General features: G+C 40.4%; 1 protein-coding gene and 1 long non-coding RNA gene across 6 annotated transcripts in view; one reads left to right on the forward strand and one right to left on the reverse strand.

Moving 5' to 3' along the window:
* Nucleotides 1-19,944, reverse strand: part of LOC111265359 (cardioacceleratory peptide receptor) — a 50,378-nt gene that overhangs the window by 7,839 nt on the left and 22,595 nt on the right. For 2 of the 5 annotated variants that reach the window (XM_022841960.2, XM_086970464.1), the window contains exons 5-9: nucleotides 19,636-19,775; nucleotides 18,944-19,109; nucleotides 18,476-18,619; nucleotides 13,712-13,898; nucleotides 7,863-8,027 (exon numbers count right to left, since the gene is read on the reverse strand). In XM_022841960.2, coding sequence (XP_022697695.1) covers nucleotides 7,863-8,027; nucleotides 13,712-13,898; nucleotides 18,476-18,619; nucleotides 18,944-19,109; nucleotides 19,636-19,775 — 802 coding nt within the window. Of the gene's footprint in view, nucleotides 1-2,481; nucleotides 3,482-7,862; nucleotides 8,028-10,461; nucleotides 10,487-13,711; nucleotides 13,899-18,475; nucleotides 18,620-18,943; nucleotides 19,110-19,635; nucleotides 19,776-19,944 lie in introns of those variants that run through there. The other 3 variants (XR_002683422.2, XR_002683420.2, XM_022841961.2) reach the window with 3 other exon arrangements.
* LOC147752817 (uncharacterized) lies at nucleotides 1,961-18,981 on the forward strand. The gene is made up of 3 exons (XR_015313038.1): nucleotides 1,961-2,082; nucleotides 4,642-5,214; nucleotides 18,904-18,981. It is a non-coding gene; the product is annotated as an uncharacterized LOC147752817 (long non-coding RNA).

A 19,944-nucleotide genomic window follows, 5' to 3' on the forward strand; every position in this document is an offset into this window, starting at 1 on the left:
AAATTCTATCTTACCTTGTAAATACGCGTTAGTATTTTTGTTAAAGAAAAATGAAGTTTAGCGCCAGCCATATAAAATGACAGCGGAAAGCAGAACGCGGCCAGGTACCCTATTAGTTGACCCATGACAATGCCCATAAGTTCTTCGATGTATAACTGATTTTTCTGTGCTCTGTCTAGATGGATCTGGATAGTCGGGAAATTTTGTATTAGTAACGTCTCAAAGATTACGAGTAAACAACGAAAAAAGACTGGATAGCACGAAGCCATTTGAGAGCAGGTAAGTTTACGGAGGAAGTAACATCGTCTAAAAAGTGCTCTAGACGAGAATAGAGTTATCGGCTGAAGCATTAGCCACGCCTCTGGCTACAGACATGGTTAAGGATCAGGCCAGTAAGGGGGGACTTCGTTGACATTTAGGGAAGACTTTCAAAGCAGAGCACCAAAAGATCGATGAGATAAATACGAGACAATTTGCAGGAAGGCGAGAGCAATCTAAGCGTTATACCGAACTTCTCTGCGAATAGGCCATTAATCAGGTCTGCAAAATGATGGTAGAGTATGCAAATGCGGGAATTTGGCACGATTCCTGTATTAGTTAGATATAGCTTCATTTCAACTGTTCGCAGACAGAAAATCATGCTAGGCGTCGAAATTAAAATTTTTACTGTGAAAATTATATAGCTGTTTGATGGTAATGACAGCTTATTGATGCTCTTCCAATGATTTTAATGTGTTCATACACACAAACAGTTCAGCTTTACGAATGATTCGCAAAGAATGACGCCAAGTTCGTTCTCTGTAAATGTGTTACGATATAACTCCTCCAGAACTTATGTTTAAATATTCGATCGAAATTTCGACAGGCGACAATATGCTCGTCTTTAGACTTTTGACGTAAGATCTATTTGTTCCCTTTATCTTCTGGTCCCCACGTATATTCTGTATTACAAGAATGAGCTCGAAAGTGACGAGCCACCAGAACAGCATCTCCTTAAGTGGCAACTTAATAACAATCGTTCTCCGAAAAAAAACAGTCATCTTTTTCTATACTCGTAAGCCTTTGCTTTCGAACGCGTTGCCACATGTGATAGGCGAATGTCCATTACGAATCCTCGTTACGTAATTGGCATACAAAGCATTATTGACTCTATCTTGACTAGAAGATTATTCCGTTTTGTAGTAACGGAGCATAACCAACATAGCGAAAATACCCCGTAGTGTCCCAGATGAACTCACTGGTGAGTAGTTGCTCTCTAAATAGACAATATGCCGTCATTTGCATCTTCGCAACCCTGTTCCGTATCGTCGTCTCCCCTGCCGACACAGAAATCAGTCGCCAGTGATAGAAACGGCAAGTGGAGGCAACTGCTATGTTTTATCTATCTGCAGACACGGCCAGTGTTGGCGAACTGTGTAGGTCCGACTCTACCCAAGGTTCAATTTCTGCGGAATTAAACGTGGGCCGAGGCCGGACCCATCAGAGGTCTGCCAACGCCTTTGCAACGACTTCCGCAATCATGGACAACGCCGCTGCCTGTGGCTACTGCCAGTGACGCGATTTTTTCCACCTCGCTACGCAGAGAACAAATACTCTCATGTCATGTACACTCCTTAGGGGATCATCATTTGGCCTGAAATGGCCAGGATCGGGCCGAATTCTACTCGGTTAACTCAATCTGCGTGCAACAAACGTGTCACAAAACCTTGGACCAAATGGTTCAACGCTGTTATTTTATGACTGCTTTACAAAGACGCTTTGCTCGTGTGTATTTTCGATGTCAGCGTACAGTGCTTCCAACACTACATCAATAGACAGATATACTCGCGTAGTAACAGGTGTGTGTTCATTAGAGTCATCAGGTAAGTATGACGAACAGACAATAAAGATGGGTGGAAATCTGTGCTGAGTCAAAACTAAGAGTGATTGCTGTTGTTTACTTTCATAGGGTAATATTAGGCATCATAATGACAAATTGAACCCGCAAGCACAAAAAGCGACAAATGATGATCAACAAGCGGACACAGGAAGGGAATTACGTCAGTTTCTACTGTCATGGAACCTGCGCTACCATACAAATACGTATGTATAGAGAAGCTTAAAGGCGTACGAGAGAATACCTGTTATGAGAGGCAGTAAATTAAGTAGTACAAGAAAGGCGAAGGGTTGAAAAAGCCTCTTCTAAACCTAGCATTATAAATTGCACAAATCAATAGAATCTTCTTTTTTTTTTTATTTGTGCTTATATAGGGAAGCTTTAAACTGCGGTTTCCGATTTTTCGCAGATAATCCTCTTTTTCCTTATAATGACGACCTGGTTAATCAAAATGCAACTATCCTTGAGAAATTGTACGATTTAATTTCGGAGCTCCGTATAGCAACTGTAAGTCTGCTCACTAATAGGTATATCAAAATAATTAATATCGTTTCGTGGAGAAGTTATGTTTAAAGGATAACGGCCATTATGACAGTCCTTAATTTTAATTTATTTAAATCTGACCTCAATGAAGTTTCGCAGAAATCTCAATTGAATAGGTAAAAAATACTTCAGTTAAAAAGCACTGAGACATACTTTTCAGAAATACATGGGACGCAAAGAGTCTATGCTTCTACTGACAGCATGTCACCCCTGAAGGCTTATTTTGGTCTTTTCCTTCGCAAAACATCAACCAGCAGTTTCGATGTGCATTTAAGCTTTGATCGCAGATATTTACATCATATAGCATTCTCCAGTCTCATTACCATGGCACGTTCTGCTGATCGCTTTTTCTGTGCTACGTGCAGATTAATTCAATAGATGACGTGGTACGGTACTCGTACAAACGGCCTATATTTAATCTTTTCGGCCACTTTCCTTACTTTCGTTCCCCGCTTTGCAATACACAACAATGGCAGCGGTAGCACATAGGCCAGCTTTGCATCGAGTGAACGTGACCATCGTTTGTTCGGTATTAATCAAATGCGGCAGAATATAGTAAGGCAGTCGAGGGACGCTTCTGCTTTTTATTTCCCCTGATATCCCTGTACTATCTCAAAAAGGCCGCGTTCGTCAAAGCATCATCATTCTGTTATCGAGGATGCCCATCCCGATCCTAGCCCCAATAGCGTTCAAGTTGCATCTTCATCGCCATAGTACCACAGAAAAATTGTTTCTATTTCGAGACAGAGAAAAGCAGCCATTACCGAATGCCATGATTCCTCAACATGTTGTGGCCGTCGATGGGCTTGTTGGTCCACTAGTTGTCCTGGTCCGTCCTGTTATCAGCAGCCGTACTGTGGAAATACATTCCGCACCCTGTGATACTAGTTTCGGATAAGACGAGCGTAGGAAATCTCCACGCTGGGATTATCCAGACATGTTCGTATCGTGATTATTGAGGCGTCACGTCAACGGAGCGATACCAGATGCTCATCAGCATCAAGCTTTCTCTATAGGTGAGAGATCGACGCTGTAACAATGAACTGTTGCTTGCACAACAACCTGAGGTGAACGGGAAATACAGTACATTTCGATTAATATACAATCCATTATATAGGATCCAAGGAGGATGGAATTATCTCACAATAAAAACATCAGAATGGGGCTCTACTGCAATCCACATTTCATATGGTTGCATGTTCACTTCAGAGTTGGAAAACAACGGTAAAGCGATAAATGTCCGGGTATAGAGAAACGGCTGAGTGCGTTCTGTGTGGTTACCCCTAGCGAAAAAAACTGTCGACGAGTTTGTTCGGCGTTATGGGGATAAGTTGATTTTTTTCAACGAGCTAAATATTCCAACAACGTTTCCATGCTTTGAGCTTGGAATTGTTTCTTTTGTGGCTTTTTAAATGAAGATAGAAACAGGGATTATCATATGTACTGTGCACAACAAGGTCATAAGATGCTTCGTTAGTTAGACTGCCTCACATATCGTATTGTCCTAACGTATTGTCCCTCCTTATAGGCCTAACAAACAGGTATACAAAAGATAACCAAGAATATTAATCTGTAATATATACACAATTTCCAGAGAAGATTATATCCTTGTAGGGTCTGCCGAGTGCAAATTGTGTCTACGGAAATTCTTACGCCTAAAGCGAATATCAATGATCTTTAGTGTTAGAAACTGTTAAAAACTCGACTCAGTTGAACATCTGTCACACTTACGGTCACTGCAGTCTTTAGTTAGTATTATCAAATTGTACAGTTCATACAAACGCTTTGAGCTGCATATTTCATAAGCATAATTATCAGAGAGTGAGAAGTTAATGCTGCATATCTCTGCCATAACTTCACTGATACATCCCGGTTAGCATGATATATATTAACTTCAACTTTACAACAACCAGCACTGGCTCCGTTTCATTAAAATCCGTTGTTTATACGTTAAGAACCGCTGTTACAAACAAATCACGCGGTCGCTTTTGGGTGCTGACAATTCGTTATATTGTTTATTGTCTTGGCAGTCTTCAAGTATATTGTACAAAGGGAAGAGGCAGAATCGGGAGATTAGCGGAAGGGCTGTGGTACTGTCGGAGCTAGCTTGAGGCCACATGTTTATTGATTGCTGCTATCAGCAGCCTTATAGATAGATCGCAAACAAAAGCCACTTAGTCATGACGTGCACGCTCACACCTATCACACACGTGTCGTTCCAGACGATCGTTTGGCCTACTTGTTTTACACTGAACGAGGCGCCGGGGCTTCTCAAATCATAATGTTAGATGTTGACGACGAGAGCGACTACCAACGGCGGAAGCGAAAAGGATAAAGCACGACATGCAATTGCCGTATGCTCTGGCGCCGCCGCTTCACATTTTCAAGAACAAGGTCACCACGAACGACGCCAGGGCCATAGAACAGCACAGACTGAGGTAGGCCAAATCAGTACAGCGAATGGAGGATAAAGCGCTTCCGAGGGTTGTTATCGGACGGGCTAAGATCAGCCATCTATCATCCCAAGTTTGGCTGGATAGCCAGTTGCCTCGCTAAGAGTACTCCCCTTGCATGTACCAATGGCTGGGATGCTGGTAGTGATTACGAAATTGGGTAAATGAGGAGCAAAGTGCGCTGCTTAGCAAATATCGTATTGCCATGCCATGAGCGATAATAAACAATACAAATGCCAGTACAAGAAAACAGATGCTTGAGCAGTGAAAGAGATGTAGCATCTACGAGAGAGACGGAAAGGCTATCCGGTCAGGCCAGTCAGATAAGGAAGTGCTCTACAGGTAAATGCAGTTTTCGTTTTGTATGCGAAAGTTATTAGATATAAAGAACATGACCAAATTTTTATGTTATGTAGGCCTGCGCTGTGGGTCCATTACTTCTTAGAAGAATAAAAAGACGATTGGAACTCATCGCATTGTTGACCCTTGAACTTGCTTACGTGTCTTATATCGGTAGAAATAGCCGATATCAAGCAGTAGCAATAGTTATAACCAGGAAAGAGATTCACTATTGTTATCATCTGTAGTTGCCATGGGAAAATCAAAGGAACATGGCACTTGATTTAATGATTTTCACAAACTTTCAAATAGCGATAATATTGAGTGCCAGCGGAAAGAGTGGAATTGTCAACGTTTTAGATAACTGATCTTTCATCTTTTCCCTTTTTACTCTCTTCTTCGTTCTGCCGTGTCCTCGATTATCAAACAAACAGATATACACACACATCTGCTCTATCGTCCTTGATTATGCCCAAGATTGAATTTAGGATTTAAGAGGTTACTTAAACTGGGATGTTCAGAGTTGACTATGGTCTATTTGGTTCGCGAGTCATATACGGCCCCACACAAACAAGTTCACTTCCTTGAAAAAATTATAAGTAAACACAATCATTAAACAAACTGAGTTTAATTGATCAGTATTTAATATTTCAAAATCTATCCAAAAGTTATACTTATTTAGGCTGTAGGGAGCTAAACTCCCCCTTCTGTCGTGGTGCCTGCGTACACGTATCAATATCAGGTTTGATTCTATTTACTGCCCACTATCCAGTTAAAAGCCATTTTTGTATGCAGTTGTTTCCTGTAACTAGAATTCTTGCTTGAGAAGGTTTCTGAGAAATAGATTTAAGAGAAACTCACTTTCTGTTCAAAGCACTTCTGCTTGTTAGTCATTGCTTGTTAATGGAGAACGGTAAGCCAACAGAGATGAATATACCTTAAGGAAACTGTCAAAATTTCAAGTTCTCCTAGTGATCTTGATGCACGACATTTTCTATTGAGATCTCTTAACTTTACGTGCCATCCTATGACCGTACACCTTATTTACAATGAAAAACACTAGTTTCGTATGAATGTATCGTTAGAAGCTGGGTAAAAAAATTAATTAGACTCGTAATAAGATAAATTCCCTAAATGGGATTTATGGCTATATGGAAATATGGACATTTTATGGCTGATAGCTGCAAACTTCTAGGCGGTCAATATGAAATGACAAATAGGCGCCACAAGGAGACTCAACAGCTGGCACCTTTGCTAGTTTCAGGAGAGAAGGCGGGTCTGGATAGCTAATGTGCATCTCTTTCAGTGCATAAATCACAAAATATACGAGCACCGCTGTTCCGAGTTTCAACGTCAATAATAGTTGTCATGACATATTGTTTCGTTGGTCTGGTAAAGAAAAAAGCCAGAGACGTTCAGCAAGACCCATCGGATAGCCAATAACCGATGAAAGGAAATACAGTGCTTTACATTGGGGCTGACACTGCGCAATATAAGCCTGTTCTTCGCGGTTTTCGATGGTGGACTAATGTAAATTTAGTTATGCCCTGGGTCCTTTCCTCGATGACCTTCATAGCGGTTCTGCAGTTTATATCCTGGGTAATTCAATTTACAGAGAAAAAGATTGAAAATCAGCCACAAATCAAAATTAGAAACTGGTCGACTTCTCAGCCGAGCTCCGATATACCTTTAAAAAGTCGCAAATCTGTATGCTTAATAACTTGCGGGTTTTCCATAAAGAAGCTCTATTATTTTTAAATATAACGGGTCTCTGGTGTCGCATACGCTCGCCAAGCCTGCCTATAACAGATCCAGTATCGTAAGGCCCTTAGCAAGTTAGATTATCGCATTAAATATGGCTTACGTGAATCGGATGATTCGGGTACTTTTGTGCAGGCAATGCATAACATAGTTCACCATCCAGCTAGTGCATAACTTGATACTCTGACAGGATCATACAGCTTTTAGATTCGGGAGCTTTCCTTTTCAATTGTTCATGAGCATGTATAGAGGTTGGCAGAGGTCCACATATAGGTGAATATCGAACAGACTCAGCTCCAATGAAGCATATAGCGACTGGGTAGCAGATGACGAAACCTTCCCATGGCGTAAAAGTCCGTTGAGCTGAACTTTTCTTACCGTTACATCCATCCCCTTACACGTTCTTAATTACAATTATAATCTAGCCCTTCTTGTAGTGTAATTGATTTAGGTTTTGCGTCGCGTGCTACTACCTTAGTTGAATATGATTTGACACAATTGATTTTCAATTTAAAAGCTGGTGTTTACTTCCAGCCCCGCACCTGAACTCCCAGTTCTTCTAAAATTTAGCAGGCAAAGGCATAGCCACTGTATCACAATGTGGATTAGTTTTTCTGCTCTAGTTCTCCCGAGATGCCTGCTAGTTTTTATATACTACATAGCATACAGGCAGCGATAAATCATCTGCAGAATAAAATGGTGAGACTAGAAAAGTTTCACGTTTTGTCCTTGGGCCATTAGTCTTTACCTTAGACGACTGGCTTTCGGCTCGAAACGAGATGTCTCTGTATACGGCCATATTCAAACTGAAACTACCACATATCCGTAAGTTTAGCAAATAAACACGTTATTTACTGCGACGTGACGGGGATGAAACACTTCCGACTAACCTGAGTGAGGTAGATAGGGACGCATAGTTGGACGTAGTGAGTCGGCGATGACTAGACGTTATCGTGCTCGTTGTGTTGTTGGCGTCTCTTCTCGTTTCCGCTGAGCTGCTGCAAAGGAAGCACGTACACAGCTTGCCTGCGAGCCAATCGAACCAACGATGATTCCTATGTTTTGGTGAATCGTCGTAGTAATGTGACGTTGAGGTAGAATCAGGCCGCATACGCGTCGCGTATAAAGTCGTTGAACAGGCCACACAGGTGAACAATGAAGAAAACGAGTGCCAGGGTCGTTTATAGAGAAAAACGATATCTGTGTTAAGGACAACGCTGAGTGAACTAAGGAGGACGGCGGCAAACATTCGACATATTGCATGCCCAATGCCGGTCGCATCAAAAGCAGTTGTCGTGTTTTCAGACAAACCCAATGCAGAAGAAAGTAGGAGCATGGCTCACCGATGAGTTTTTTCTATGGGGCATGTGAAAGGATATATGGAAGCGGAGTATAGGCCAAGTGGTGTCGCTTGCGGTGAGTTGTATTGACGAACTGCTGATTTTCGAATAAAACAGTACGCATTAAGTGAGGGACAGCGTGAGATACAGACAGAAACGCAGTAATCTAAAGCCTGAGACGTAACACGATGTATTCCTACAAAGCTTTGGAATCAATTATCGAATAGGCTTTTTTCTCGTTAAATCATTACTCGTACTTGAAAACTTTTTTTGTTAAGGTTATTAGTTTTGTTCCTCAGGTCTGAACGATCCAAGCGCCGTTCTTAATTTTCCAGATCATTATTATAGAATCATTATTGCAGAAGTAGAAATTGTCCGACATCCCCCTGCATTGGTTGGTCCGCAACTAGCTCCATGTAGAGCCATCTATCCCAGGCAGATTGTCCATGTGTCAGCTTGAACTGTCGTGTCGTCTAGCAAATTTAAAGTTATCTACTTACGGTTTGCTCGGAACAAGCATCACTACATAGAAAGAAAACTAGTAATTTAATAGCGACTATTTCAAGCGTCAACGTTGTTTCCTCAAGGAACAGCGTATCGCGCCCCCCCGAAAACGCTTCTCAATTCATAGATAATAGTACTACGACAGTGGGAATCAGCGCAGCAGAAGCAGCATTTTGTAACAGCTTAGCATAACATTCACATGCGCGAACATAATTAGACCGTATTTTGCTTTCGTTTCTTTTTTTAGTTTGTTTTCGTTTTCAATTTGTAGTACTACTCGTGAAAAAAATAAACAACTCGTTACTGACTCACTGTCGGAGGGACATATATATATATATATATATGTGTATATAATCAAACGGACATCTATCGTATATGTCAAGCCAATCTGTGGTCTTCGACTAGGGTTTGAGAGAAACACCAACAGACCTAGGCATATAATATACTTAAATACGTTTATCCGTACGGGCTCGAACTCGCTTGTGGGCATCATCGCGCACGAACGTGACCATTCTGCCTATAACCGTTAATACATTCGGCTTCTCTTTTCATGCTTACTAATTTAGCTAATGAACCACTAAGCTGATAGGCCTCTTCTGTTTTTATACGCGCTCGGAAAATTTAAATAGGAGACGATACATTTTTTACATTCGATTTTCGCTTATTTTTTGGCATGCAGTTTTAGAAACGCCCGAGACGCTAAATAACAGCCTTAAACAGGGACGTTTTTTCACACGTAAATCCTGATCTTAGGTGTGTGATCATTCTCAGGCCGTACTTCAGTTTCTAGCGCAAAATAGAAAGTGCCGCGTACCAATCAATGTTCATTTTTCGTGTATGTTTACCACATTTTGCCCGAGAAAAAGACATCTGGTAAAACGGGAAATCTATTTGAAATATACTATTCGACGAATACTAATTAATTTTTTGGTGCGCTTACTACCAGCCGGCGCAAAAATAGGGACGTACAGCAGAGATGAAGAAATAGAGTAAGGAAAGAGGACATATTGGTCCGATGCTGCCTATGTGAAAATGAAGACGTCGAAAGCCCAATTACTCTATTCGTGCTGATTGGCACAAGTATAAGGCATAAGGTTCTGTGGGACACCTCCTAGCGTTTTCAGCGGGCCGCCTTGTCGCGTTGACACAATGTCTTTGGCTGTAGAAAGGATACCAAGCATCTTCAGAAAGACAATTGGGGTGGTAGAAAACGATCAAAGCGGCGGATCAGCGAGACTTGAACGACATGAACTTTCACGAGTCAGCGATCGGTGAACTCTATAGTTAATAAAAGCCGAAGTCGATGCTCACCTCCTTCCTTGACTTAGGACGTACTGTAAAGTAGGTGTTGGGCGGTGACCTATTTCTAGCAAGCAAATAGCAGCGAAGCGGCCTTGTTTAATAGCGGTTCGAGCGAAAGAACATATCCAATCGCAAAAGCATTCGGTCCTATGGAATTTTTTATTCGCTCATGGTCAACTCATGACTGTATGTACACAGACGCATACGCCCATATCGAGTTTATCAATCTACTGCTGCTGCTGCTGCTGCTGCTGCTGCGATGGCGGCGGCGGCGGCGGCGGCCACTACTACAGCGTAGAATTCAGTGCTTGTACTCGGGTAGTTTAGGGGTGTATTTAGTCACCATGAAGTGGGTCCTTATGAGATCCCTGCAGATTTGTTGATTAATAAGGTCACAGTGTGTGCAAATAAAAGAACGAAACAAACAAATTTTTTGTTAGAGAAACACGTGGAGAAGTGTACGATTAGAAGAAAAAGGAGCTAGAGGCCAGCACCTACTTAATCATTAACTATCGATTGTTGATATTTTCATTGATAGTCGACACAAGGTTATGACCTTAATGAATCGTCACTGGCTGCTAGAACCGTATATCAATCAGTAGGGTAGTGCGAAGTTTAGCTAGATCGACTGCTGCCTATTTCACGTTACGGGTTTAATACCAGAGGAAACACTGCAATTGTCTATGGTTTCATTTACGCTACGGACAACACATAGGAAACACTTAGATTGAAGTGTTAATTTTCATATAGACGTTCAATTAAAATTAGCCGACCAACGAATTGAGACAGACAATGCTAAAATTAGGAATCGTCGTCTTGTTTAGTTACAGCTGTCATCTAACAGAAGTATAGCTTGCTCAGTCACGGAAGAAGAACAAGGGAGTAAACACAGGAACAAGGGAGTGTAAAAAAGGGAGTATTAGTAACCCAATAGATTTAAAGTGTATTCTTCGGTTGGAACGGGACGGTCCGGTGTCTTATGTCTAACTCCATCGAAATGCAGTTTTTCTCAACATTCGGTAACAAAGGCAATAACGGTAGGGATCGGGCAAACGCTTTACATCTATCGTAAGTCTGCGATAGTATATAAATGAATAAATCGATTTTAATGAGTTTGTTAGGCTATAGATGTTAAAATAGAATTGCGTTTTTTTTTTTTTTCGTTTGCATCTCTAATTTTAGAAAGGGGCACTTCGAAACTATTCGTGAACTTTCTTTATACAATCTTTCTTTGAATCGTCTACGTCAAACAAGTAAACAACTGATTGATGTTTGCGAAAATTATGTGTATTCATGATATTATGCACGGTTCAAATACGGCTGGCACTCAGCACCTCAAGTGATCAATGATGTTTTTTCTTCCTCACGTCTGCGAATATATTCAGGTTGACTTTATCTTTGCGTAACACATGTCATCGTGCGTATTGGGCCCCTTGAAATCCGGCCGTAAGAAACTCTCTGTCATCAGCCTGATTTACATCGGCCATCGCGTTAGACCCCCTATACTACATCCTGCTACTGCAGTAAGATGAGAGAAAATCGCTGCAGGAACGCGGTCCAGTCTAGGGTGCATCGTTGTACTTCAGCGATATAAGCGCTTGTCTTCACTGAAACTAGTGCCTTAACCTCGCAGAAATTCAGCTAATGCGTCGAAATTCGCCCATAAGCTCCGAGTAACTATAATATTCATTTCCACAAGCTGATCTGAGGTTTCGTGGACCTAAACGAAATCGCTAATTAAGAACTAACGGTAGACAAAAAAACAATTGATGTTTTGAGTTATTGAGTGAAAAGTTGATGAGAGTAGGAGTAAGATATGTCGCTTGTATAGAAAAATTAAAGCCCATCGTTTGTATGTGTCACTAGAACAATCCATGATAAATTAGATCGACATATTTTGCAAGATGTAAGGCTATTTTGGGTATCTTGTTATACAGTAATAGATATATAAATATATTTCGCCCAGTGTATATCTGAGTATGTTCTTATATCATTGAAAATTCCAAGAAAACTAAGTACAACTTGTTCATTGAACGATGAAGTAGAAAAGGAAAGATCGAGTTGCAGAATAAGGAGAACGTCCGTCAGAAAAGCACATTACGATTTGCTATAGAGCCTCGATACGGATTAAAAGGCGTAACATCGAGTGTCATGGGCTTTTCTTAGAACTGTGCACACATGTCAGTTACCTTGTTATGTTAAGGACGGTAACAAACCATCTAGAAAGCTGTATCGAATCAGAACATTTATGCGGGAAACGGGGGTGTGGGGGGTTTCCGTTAAGGCAAAACCCTTTGCTCGATGATGCCGATCGTGTAAGCAGTATTTGTGTCGATTAGACCGGATCGGAAGAACTAGAATCTTTCAATGGAGAAACCTTGCAACACAAAGATACGCACCTTTTTGGCTCTCTAGATAATTAGATGATCAGAAGAAAAGTTTCGTGCAGACAAACTTTTTTGCTTATTTATATAATAACAACAATGAACAAAAAGCAATAGCGCGACTCCTTCTTTTGGAGTCTTGTGACGATTTACTAACCAGCTACAGGTGCTAGCGTTTGTTGTAGGTGTTTCTAGTGTAAAACTGATTACCCAATAAAGGGAACAATATCCACCGAAGGACAAATGAGATTACTCTTGTTTGTTTTCTTCCCCGAAGTGTATACTAAATCCGTTCGGACAAAAATTCTCAATCTTTCTGTCCAAGTTGGCCATCATGAATTAGATAAACACACTCTTTATTCGTCATTGGGTACGCATGCAAGTTTGCACTGATCGCTTCCGTGATACAAAAACAATCGATTTACATGTTGGTAAGGTTTTGAAGTTTGATTTTAGAGCCTATACTGCCAGCTGTGTATGCTCGTTTTGTATATAAAAAAAAAAAAAAACATCTATATAAAAAGATTAGTCTCGTTTAGTTAATCTCTAATGAACATGTATGAAACACTGGTGGAATAGGCTGGTGCAAACGTATACCATCTGGTTGCACGTTTTGAAAAGGGGAAACGTATGGCCTCATTTTAATTTAGATTTAGTAGATTTTGTTCGTGCTCAAATCAATCACACAAAAGATGAATCAAAAATGAAGTGAGATAGTTAATCTTAAACAGTAATAATGTTAGCACAATTTTTAGAGGATTTGGACATTTAAAGCTTCTATTTCAAGTTAACCGATAGTGAAGTTGAACTAATCTCAGTATCAGTCGACCCTGTGTGTTCTGTATCGTATATTATCTATTACAGATTTGACATGTAAAGGACTTCTCTAACATACATATTACCACTGATAGACGAATGAGAAAAAAAAAATGCAAAAAAGCCCAAGTAGCGTTTTGGTTAAGTGTCCTTTTAACTTAACCGTTCGTTTAAATCTTGAACTTCCAATAGTCGTTTAATTACAAATGCTATGATACAGATTATGTATCGGATTTGGATATTTCGTCTCAGCCGAATGGTAAAGCCCGCCTAGGTTCTGCTGTGATTTACCCTCGCTAACACTTTATGTAGATTGTTACATCTCGATAGTTAACGGTGCCTATTTGCTGATCAGGCCAGCAGCTGTTGTTCTGGCTATGCTGTCATTCTTACCTGATATTCCTGCAGACGTGTGTAGAGAAAAGGCAGTAGATCATTGGATTGGCGAGCGAGTTAAGTGGTGCCAACGACTGCATGAATGTTGCCACTGCCGTCGCTGTTTTCCGGTCCTCGATCACCGCATAGCCATAGACCTGTAGCAGGTCGTAGATCATGTACGGACTCCAGCACAGCACGAATACTGATAGCGTCAACAAATTACATCGGACGACATTGGAGACCATTGTGAGGTGGAGTAGAGTGCAGCACGATGTCAAAATAGCAGCAAGAAAAACGAGCAGCGTTGAGCTGGTGAAAACATATACGGCCCCATACTCGAATTCGCACTATTGCTAATGTGATGATAAATATCGTTGCGTAACAAATGGCTATGTAGTGATCAATGTAGGAGGGCATATAGCCTAACTGATACGAAGAAAGCATAAAAAGAGAAACGTAGATCACTAAAAAGGACGTTAAATGTCTCGTTTATTAAGTCGTACCATACAGAGAAGACACTAAAATATCAGCATAGATTACTGTTCGCTAGCAAGACTTGTAGACGAGTCTATCCCGTTTCTAGGTATATCCTCTTTTAAGGATCTATCATAGATACTGCTGTGCCACGTACTCCGGGTTACAGCGATCTTACTGAAAGGACATAGCTGAACGATCCTTTATCAAGTCAGCTGCTTTGCTTGTTAGGCCACTCCTTACAACTTATAATTTGGTACCCGTCTAACTGTTTGCACCAGCCTGTGGATTTTAAGTACTTCCCTCTGACCTCGACTGAAACGCTTTCAGTCAAGTAATTAACATGGCAAACTAATGTTTTACCTTAGGGATCTAGTATCATACTCATAGTATGGACAATTATGGAAATAACATCGGCCCCTATTGAAGAATTGAGATTGGAGGTGCAGTCCGCGTATAATTAACATTTTATAAGACAAGAGGCTAATTAAACTACGCGCTAGATCATATCCAGCCTGCATAGGATTTTCACAGTAAATATCGCGCTTGTTGAGTTTAGACTTTTCTAGCGACAACGTCTGAACTGAGTCAAACTTTATTTTGGAAACAATCCTTCTTATGGAGAAGAAAATGGGCTTGATGACACAAATCTTCGCAGTCAGCGCCGCGATCTCCATTGTTCGTAGTTACGGAAATTTTACGGAAGACAAGTTTAACTCATTGAGAGCACAATAACATCCTCTGGGAGATATCTAGTTCCTGCAGTCTATTGGCAGTAACTTAGAAACTGCAAACTATATTTTGCTAAAGTCGTTTTTCATACTCAGAAAAGCATGGTCCATCAGACCAGTAAACAGGGAGAGCTCAGACGCCTAAAATAATCTATAAGCCTCATATGGTGATGTCCGTACTCGACGGCTTAAACCGATCGCTGACTGTCCGACGGGTCAGAAAAATGCATCGAGTTTCCCAATAACGCATTCCACTAGATGGGCAAAAAAAAGAAGTCATCGGAAAGTCCTTCTTTTCTTCGTTACAGAGTTGGTTCGGTGACATACTTCGGCATTTAACGGAACAGAGCTAAATGAAAATGCAAGGGCCGGTACATGTTTACTCTTTCTTCTGGTTTGTCTGTTGGCGTTCGAGGGTCATACTTATTTACTATTTCAACTGTTTCAACAGTAACATGACAGACGACGTCAGTTTCGGTGACGAATAGAGACTTAGGTGGCTTATTCAGATTATTATTATTATTTTTTACTGAGGTTCAATCGCACAGGGTCAGGCAGGAGCAGAAGTGGCGAGTTGTTATTAATGTACAATTTACTCTGTTCGTAAAGCAGCTGAGGAAGCAAAGTAACGACCAAAAACTCCACAAATGTGTTATTAAACTTCATTTGAAAGAAGAGATCAGGCAGCATTTGATAGATGCAGTTACGTTCGTCGTATCTTGCTACAATGAACGTTTCAAAACTACACCTGTAGTAGCATGAGTGTATGACATCGTTAATGTTTGCCGACTAATGATCTCTTGGTTCTTATCGGAAAAAGTCTAATCTTCGGTCCTCTGTCTGACGCACGATCTGTGTTCAACAGATTATAACAAATCAATACAATGTTAGATCTATCAAGAATATTTCAAAAAAAAAAACCTTTTTATTGTCCAATAATCTACTCATTATCCTGGCGGACGGCCGACAATTGTATCCTTTACTGCAATAAGCGGCGCGATTCGTCACTGATCTGACAAACTATGATTTGGCTAAAGTCTTGGCGTTGCTAATTGTCCACTTGCCTATCGACAGGACAAGTACGCCGTCTGTCTGCCTATCCCTTAAGGCCAAAGAATAGCCTAGTTCGAGTCTAACAAAAAAAAAAAAAAAAAAAAAAAAGAAAGCCTATATATTCAATACTCGTTTCAAATTCATTTGATCCGTTGTTCGCTGTCAGTGGACAACGATAATTATTAGTAATGGGTAATTGGGAAAGCCTGCACTGTCCTGAGTTGAAACCGCTCCTGAAATAGACAGTGTACGAATTTAACTAGGGCCGGTTTGTGCACGGCGTAACTAGATTAACAAATGTTTATAACTGCCAGTATGATTTCGGCTGAAACCAACATAACACATCTCTTGCAATGATTTTAGCGCTGATGTATGCGTATACGTAAATATTCGCGAATGAAATGTTTGAAAATTAAGTTTCTGTTGATAACCAACACTGCACTATCATCGTTTTACCACAATAACCGATCAAACCTAAACACTTGAATACTCGACCGTAAAAAAGTACGTAAGCGTTTTTCGAAGACGTGACATTCAAACTCAATGCAAACCGGAGTTTTGAGACAGTCCTCCCAGAGCTCTGCCAACGCTCTTGGTAACTGTACGGAACTCTTGCAAAAGCGACCTCGACCTATTGCCGCTATCCTCTACGTTATAGGACCCTCCCCGCATTACACCGGCCTAAAATGTGCGATCGTCTTTCAGTGTTTCCAAAAAGTAAAGCCGCATGCGGCGTCGTAGTGAAAAAATACTAATTGGCATTGGGGAAGAAATACTGGCCTATTGCCACGATCAGTTAAAAGAGAGGCCATGCATCTCTCGTTGGCCGTTAGGTTAAGCGAGACTCTGCGATAATGCAGCAGTAACATGGCTGCCCTGTACTAGTCAAAGGTCGAAGCCGGACATTTCGATACGTTTCATTTTGATGCTGATAAGGGTCCGCTGTCTAAACGAATGTTTAACAGTGGTACCAAGTCGATAGAATTCGAAATGTCATATTTATTTAATCCTATAAAAGGACTCGATCGCTGTACCGTTAAGACAATAGACAGCTTTCCGAGCATGGACCTTGCCTCATGTATCAAGCCTATCTATCTTTTTTTGCTCTCCATATCTGATGCACACGACTTTGTTCTGTGAGCGGCCTAATATATTCACTGTACTGTGATTGGCGAAGAAATCAGAAACTTTAGTAAATCGATGACAGCATTGTCCGACCTTGATATCAAAGATCCGTCATTACACGAGTTCGAATAACGTATTTAAACTTTTTTCACGTAAACGTCAATTAAAACATAACAGAACTTTATATTAAAGGTGGATCGCTTTAGAAACTGCTGATTATTGAAATTTCCCTCTATCTTTCCGGCGTGAATTGAATAAGGTGTCAAACACGTTGGACAGTAAACACGCTCACTTACATGCACGCACCTGGGACACCTTTGGCTATTTTTACCATGCAAATAGGTCATCTAAATCACTTTTTTGCTTTAGCATCAAGGATTGAAAGTTGTAGCTTTAATTAGCTGGATTTTCGTTAACAGACCTATGAAGCGGCGCGATACTCATCACATGTCATAGAAATCATTTACCAACGCTGAGACTTGAACTAGCAATGACCGCATGTTTACGGTTACGCACGCAAAAACGCGATTTGCCACCCAGTCTATGCCCTCTGCGTGTATATCAAAACGTGTGTTATAAGGCAGGTTTCTCACGTGGCGAGTGCTTAATTCCGGCAATCCTGCACAGTAAATTTCACAGTAGATTTCATAGCTTGTGAACAATGCACTACCGATAGAAGCTATCATATCGATCGCACTGAAGTACGAGCCATTCTCAAAAGTCATTATCCTAACAACTGTGGAATATATATATATCATGTATACAATGCGTGTCTAACTTCGGTCAGCTTCAGTATAACCTTTACTTCCCTTTAGCTGCCTACATCGACCGAAATATAAGAGATACATGTTTCTATATAGGAATACAGACTTTGTGATTGACCAAGACGGAATCGACAAGAAAGAAGCATTCTTCCTATAAATATGCGCGTTCTGACGACCTTGTAGTGTACACATGTAAGTACATCGAACAAATTTATGAAACGTTTGAAGTGTATATATTTGTTTGTTGTGTTTACGGGACTGACTTTCAGCCAACTGGCTAAAAATTACTTTTATTTTGTAAGAGCAAGTTTCTTTTAAATAAGCCAGAACTTCAGAGTTTTCAACTGAAAGGAGCGATTGGTCAACACTGTCTAGGGGCACCGTATGTATCGGACAGCATACCGAAAGCCTATAGAGTAGCTCGTATTGTTATTCGTTAGCGTATGAGTTTGTTGTGATTTTTAGCCCGTGTGTAAAACAGCTGCGTATTTCAAATGGTGTGACCGACATACGTGTGTCAGAGTACGTCATTTATTAGACAAATACACTACGAGTCGGTGCGTTCAATTCATGTTTTTTTTTTTTTTATTACTACTACCCGCGTGTATGTATGATTCTCTCGAGGATCTTACCAAATACGATAATTAGAGTCATTTTGATTGTTTTAATCTTCGCTTTCGGAATGATTCCTCGGGAAGATGCACGTTTACTTTCCGTATCGCTGTTCGTACCACCTGAAGAGTGGCAGCTTTTTTGACTCTTTGTTGAGACACCACCTAAAAAAGCATACGAGCGATAGAAATCTTCCAGCGACTAGGAGTGTTAAGCCCTATATAGAGAAAATCCATCCAGTGGTTCCGTTAACTGGCCAAGCGAGCATAATGGATGCAGCGATACTTACTTCATATTTAGATCTGCTCATAACTTAAGTAAATACCAAATAAACATACTAATATGGTATATAGTATGTTTATTTGATATTTACTGGTATCTATGTTTATTGCGAATGCATAATGAAAATGATTTACCGTGCTTGTGTACCTTTGAATTTAAATTACAGGTAAAAACGGCTCTGTATACATGCAGGTGCAAGCACTTACCAACGGAAAGACTGGACTTTGAGACCTTGCTGCTGGTGAGGCTACTCTTAGGATATGAGAGCACCTTGGACTTCGTCCAGATAGTATACACAATGATGGAATAGCATGCCGCAATGATGATTGTTGGGATGAAGAATAATGAAACCGCTACGAGCGTCATATACAGCTGCGAGTAAGACAAAACAGCCTGAGAAGAAGACCTAGATCGGGGTTATCATCAGCGAATGAATCATTGACACGGCCCAGAAGAGGCCTTTTATTAAAATCCACAGCCCTTCATAGGATGAACCAGTTGGATTTTCCTAATCAGCAATTTTTATTTCGTACAAATAGGCCACTTTAAAATGTGTCGGGGATTATTGCAGTAAATGATCAGTCCGCGTATTAGCATAGAGTAGGTCAATTTCTAGAACAAAGTTAGCAGCTGTACCGGAAATGCACGTCTGTTGCTCTTACGTCTTTTTTTCGAAAGTAACTTTTTGTAATTATTATTAATAAAGTTAGTTTATCTGTCATGATAAACGTCTTAAATTTTTTACTGGAATATCGTTGGAGAAAACTTATGTTTCGAAAAAACATCAGATTACATAATAAAAATAATCGTATGACTAGATCAAAGGAGAAATAGAAAATGGGTCTCAAAAATCCAAGGGGCGGATACGTGAAAGAACGTCAAAATGTTTGTTTGTTACCTTCCAATGATCCGCCGATAAATCTATCCAGCATTGTTTACGCTCTTTGACTACTGCTTCATGGTTGATGAATAAAGCTGGCGTTGAAAGAAGAAAGCTTAGAAACCAGGCCGTTGTTACTAGCCAGCGGGCGCGCTTCCCTAGAAGAAAAACACATAAACTCTATTGAGAATCGTTTTGTCCAGTGACTGTGAAAACTAAACCCTATTCTATTTTCAGTTATATTAAAATATAGTTAATATTTATTATGGTTTAATTTTATTTTGTGCTTTCGTTACTAAATGCAAGCTTTCCATTACTTTACATGAA

Source organism: Varroa jacobsoni, unplaced genomic scaffold (assembly GCF_002532875.2).
Source record: "Varroa jacobsoni isolate VJ856 unplaced genomic scaffold, vjacob_1.0 scaffold_963, whole genome shotgun sequence".
Taxonomy (NCBI): Eukaryota; Metazoa; Arthropoda; class Arachnida; order Mesostigmata; family Varroidae; genus Varroa; species Varroa jacobsoni.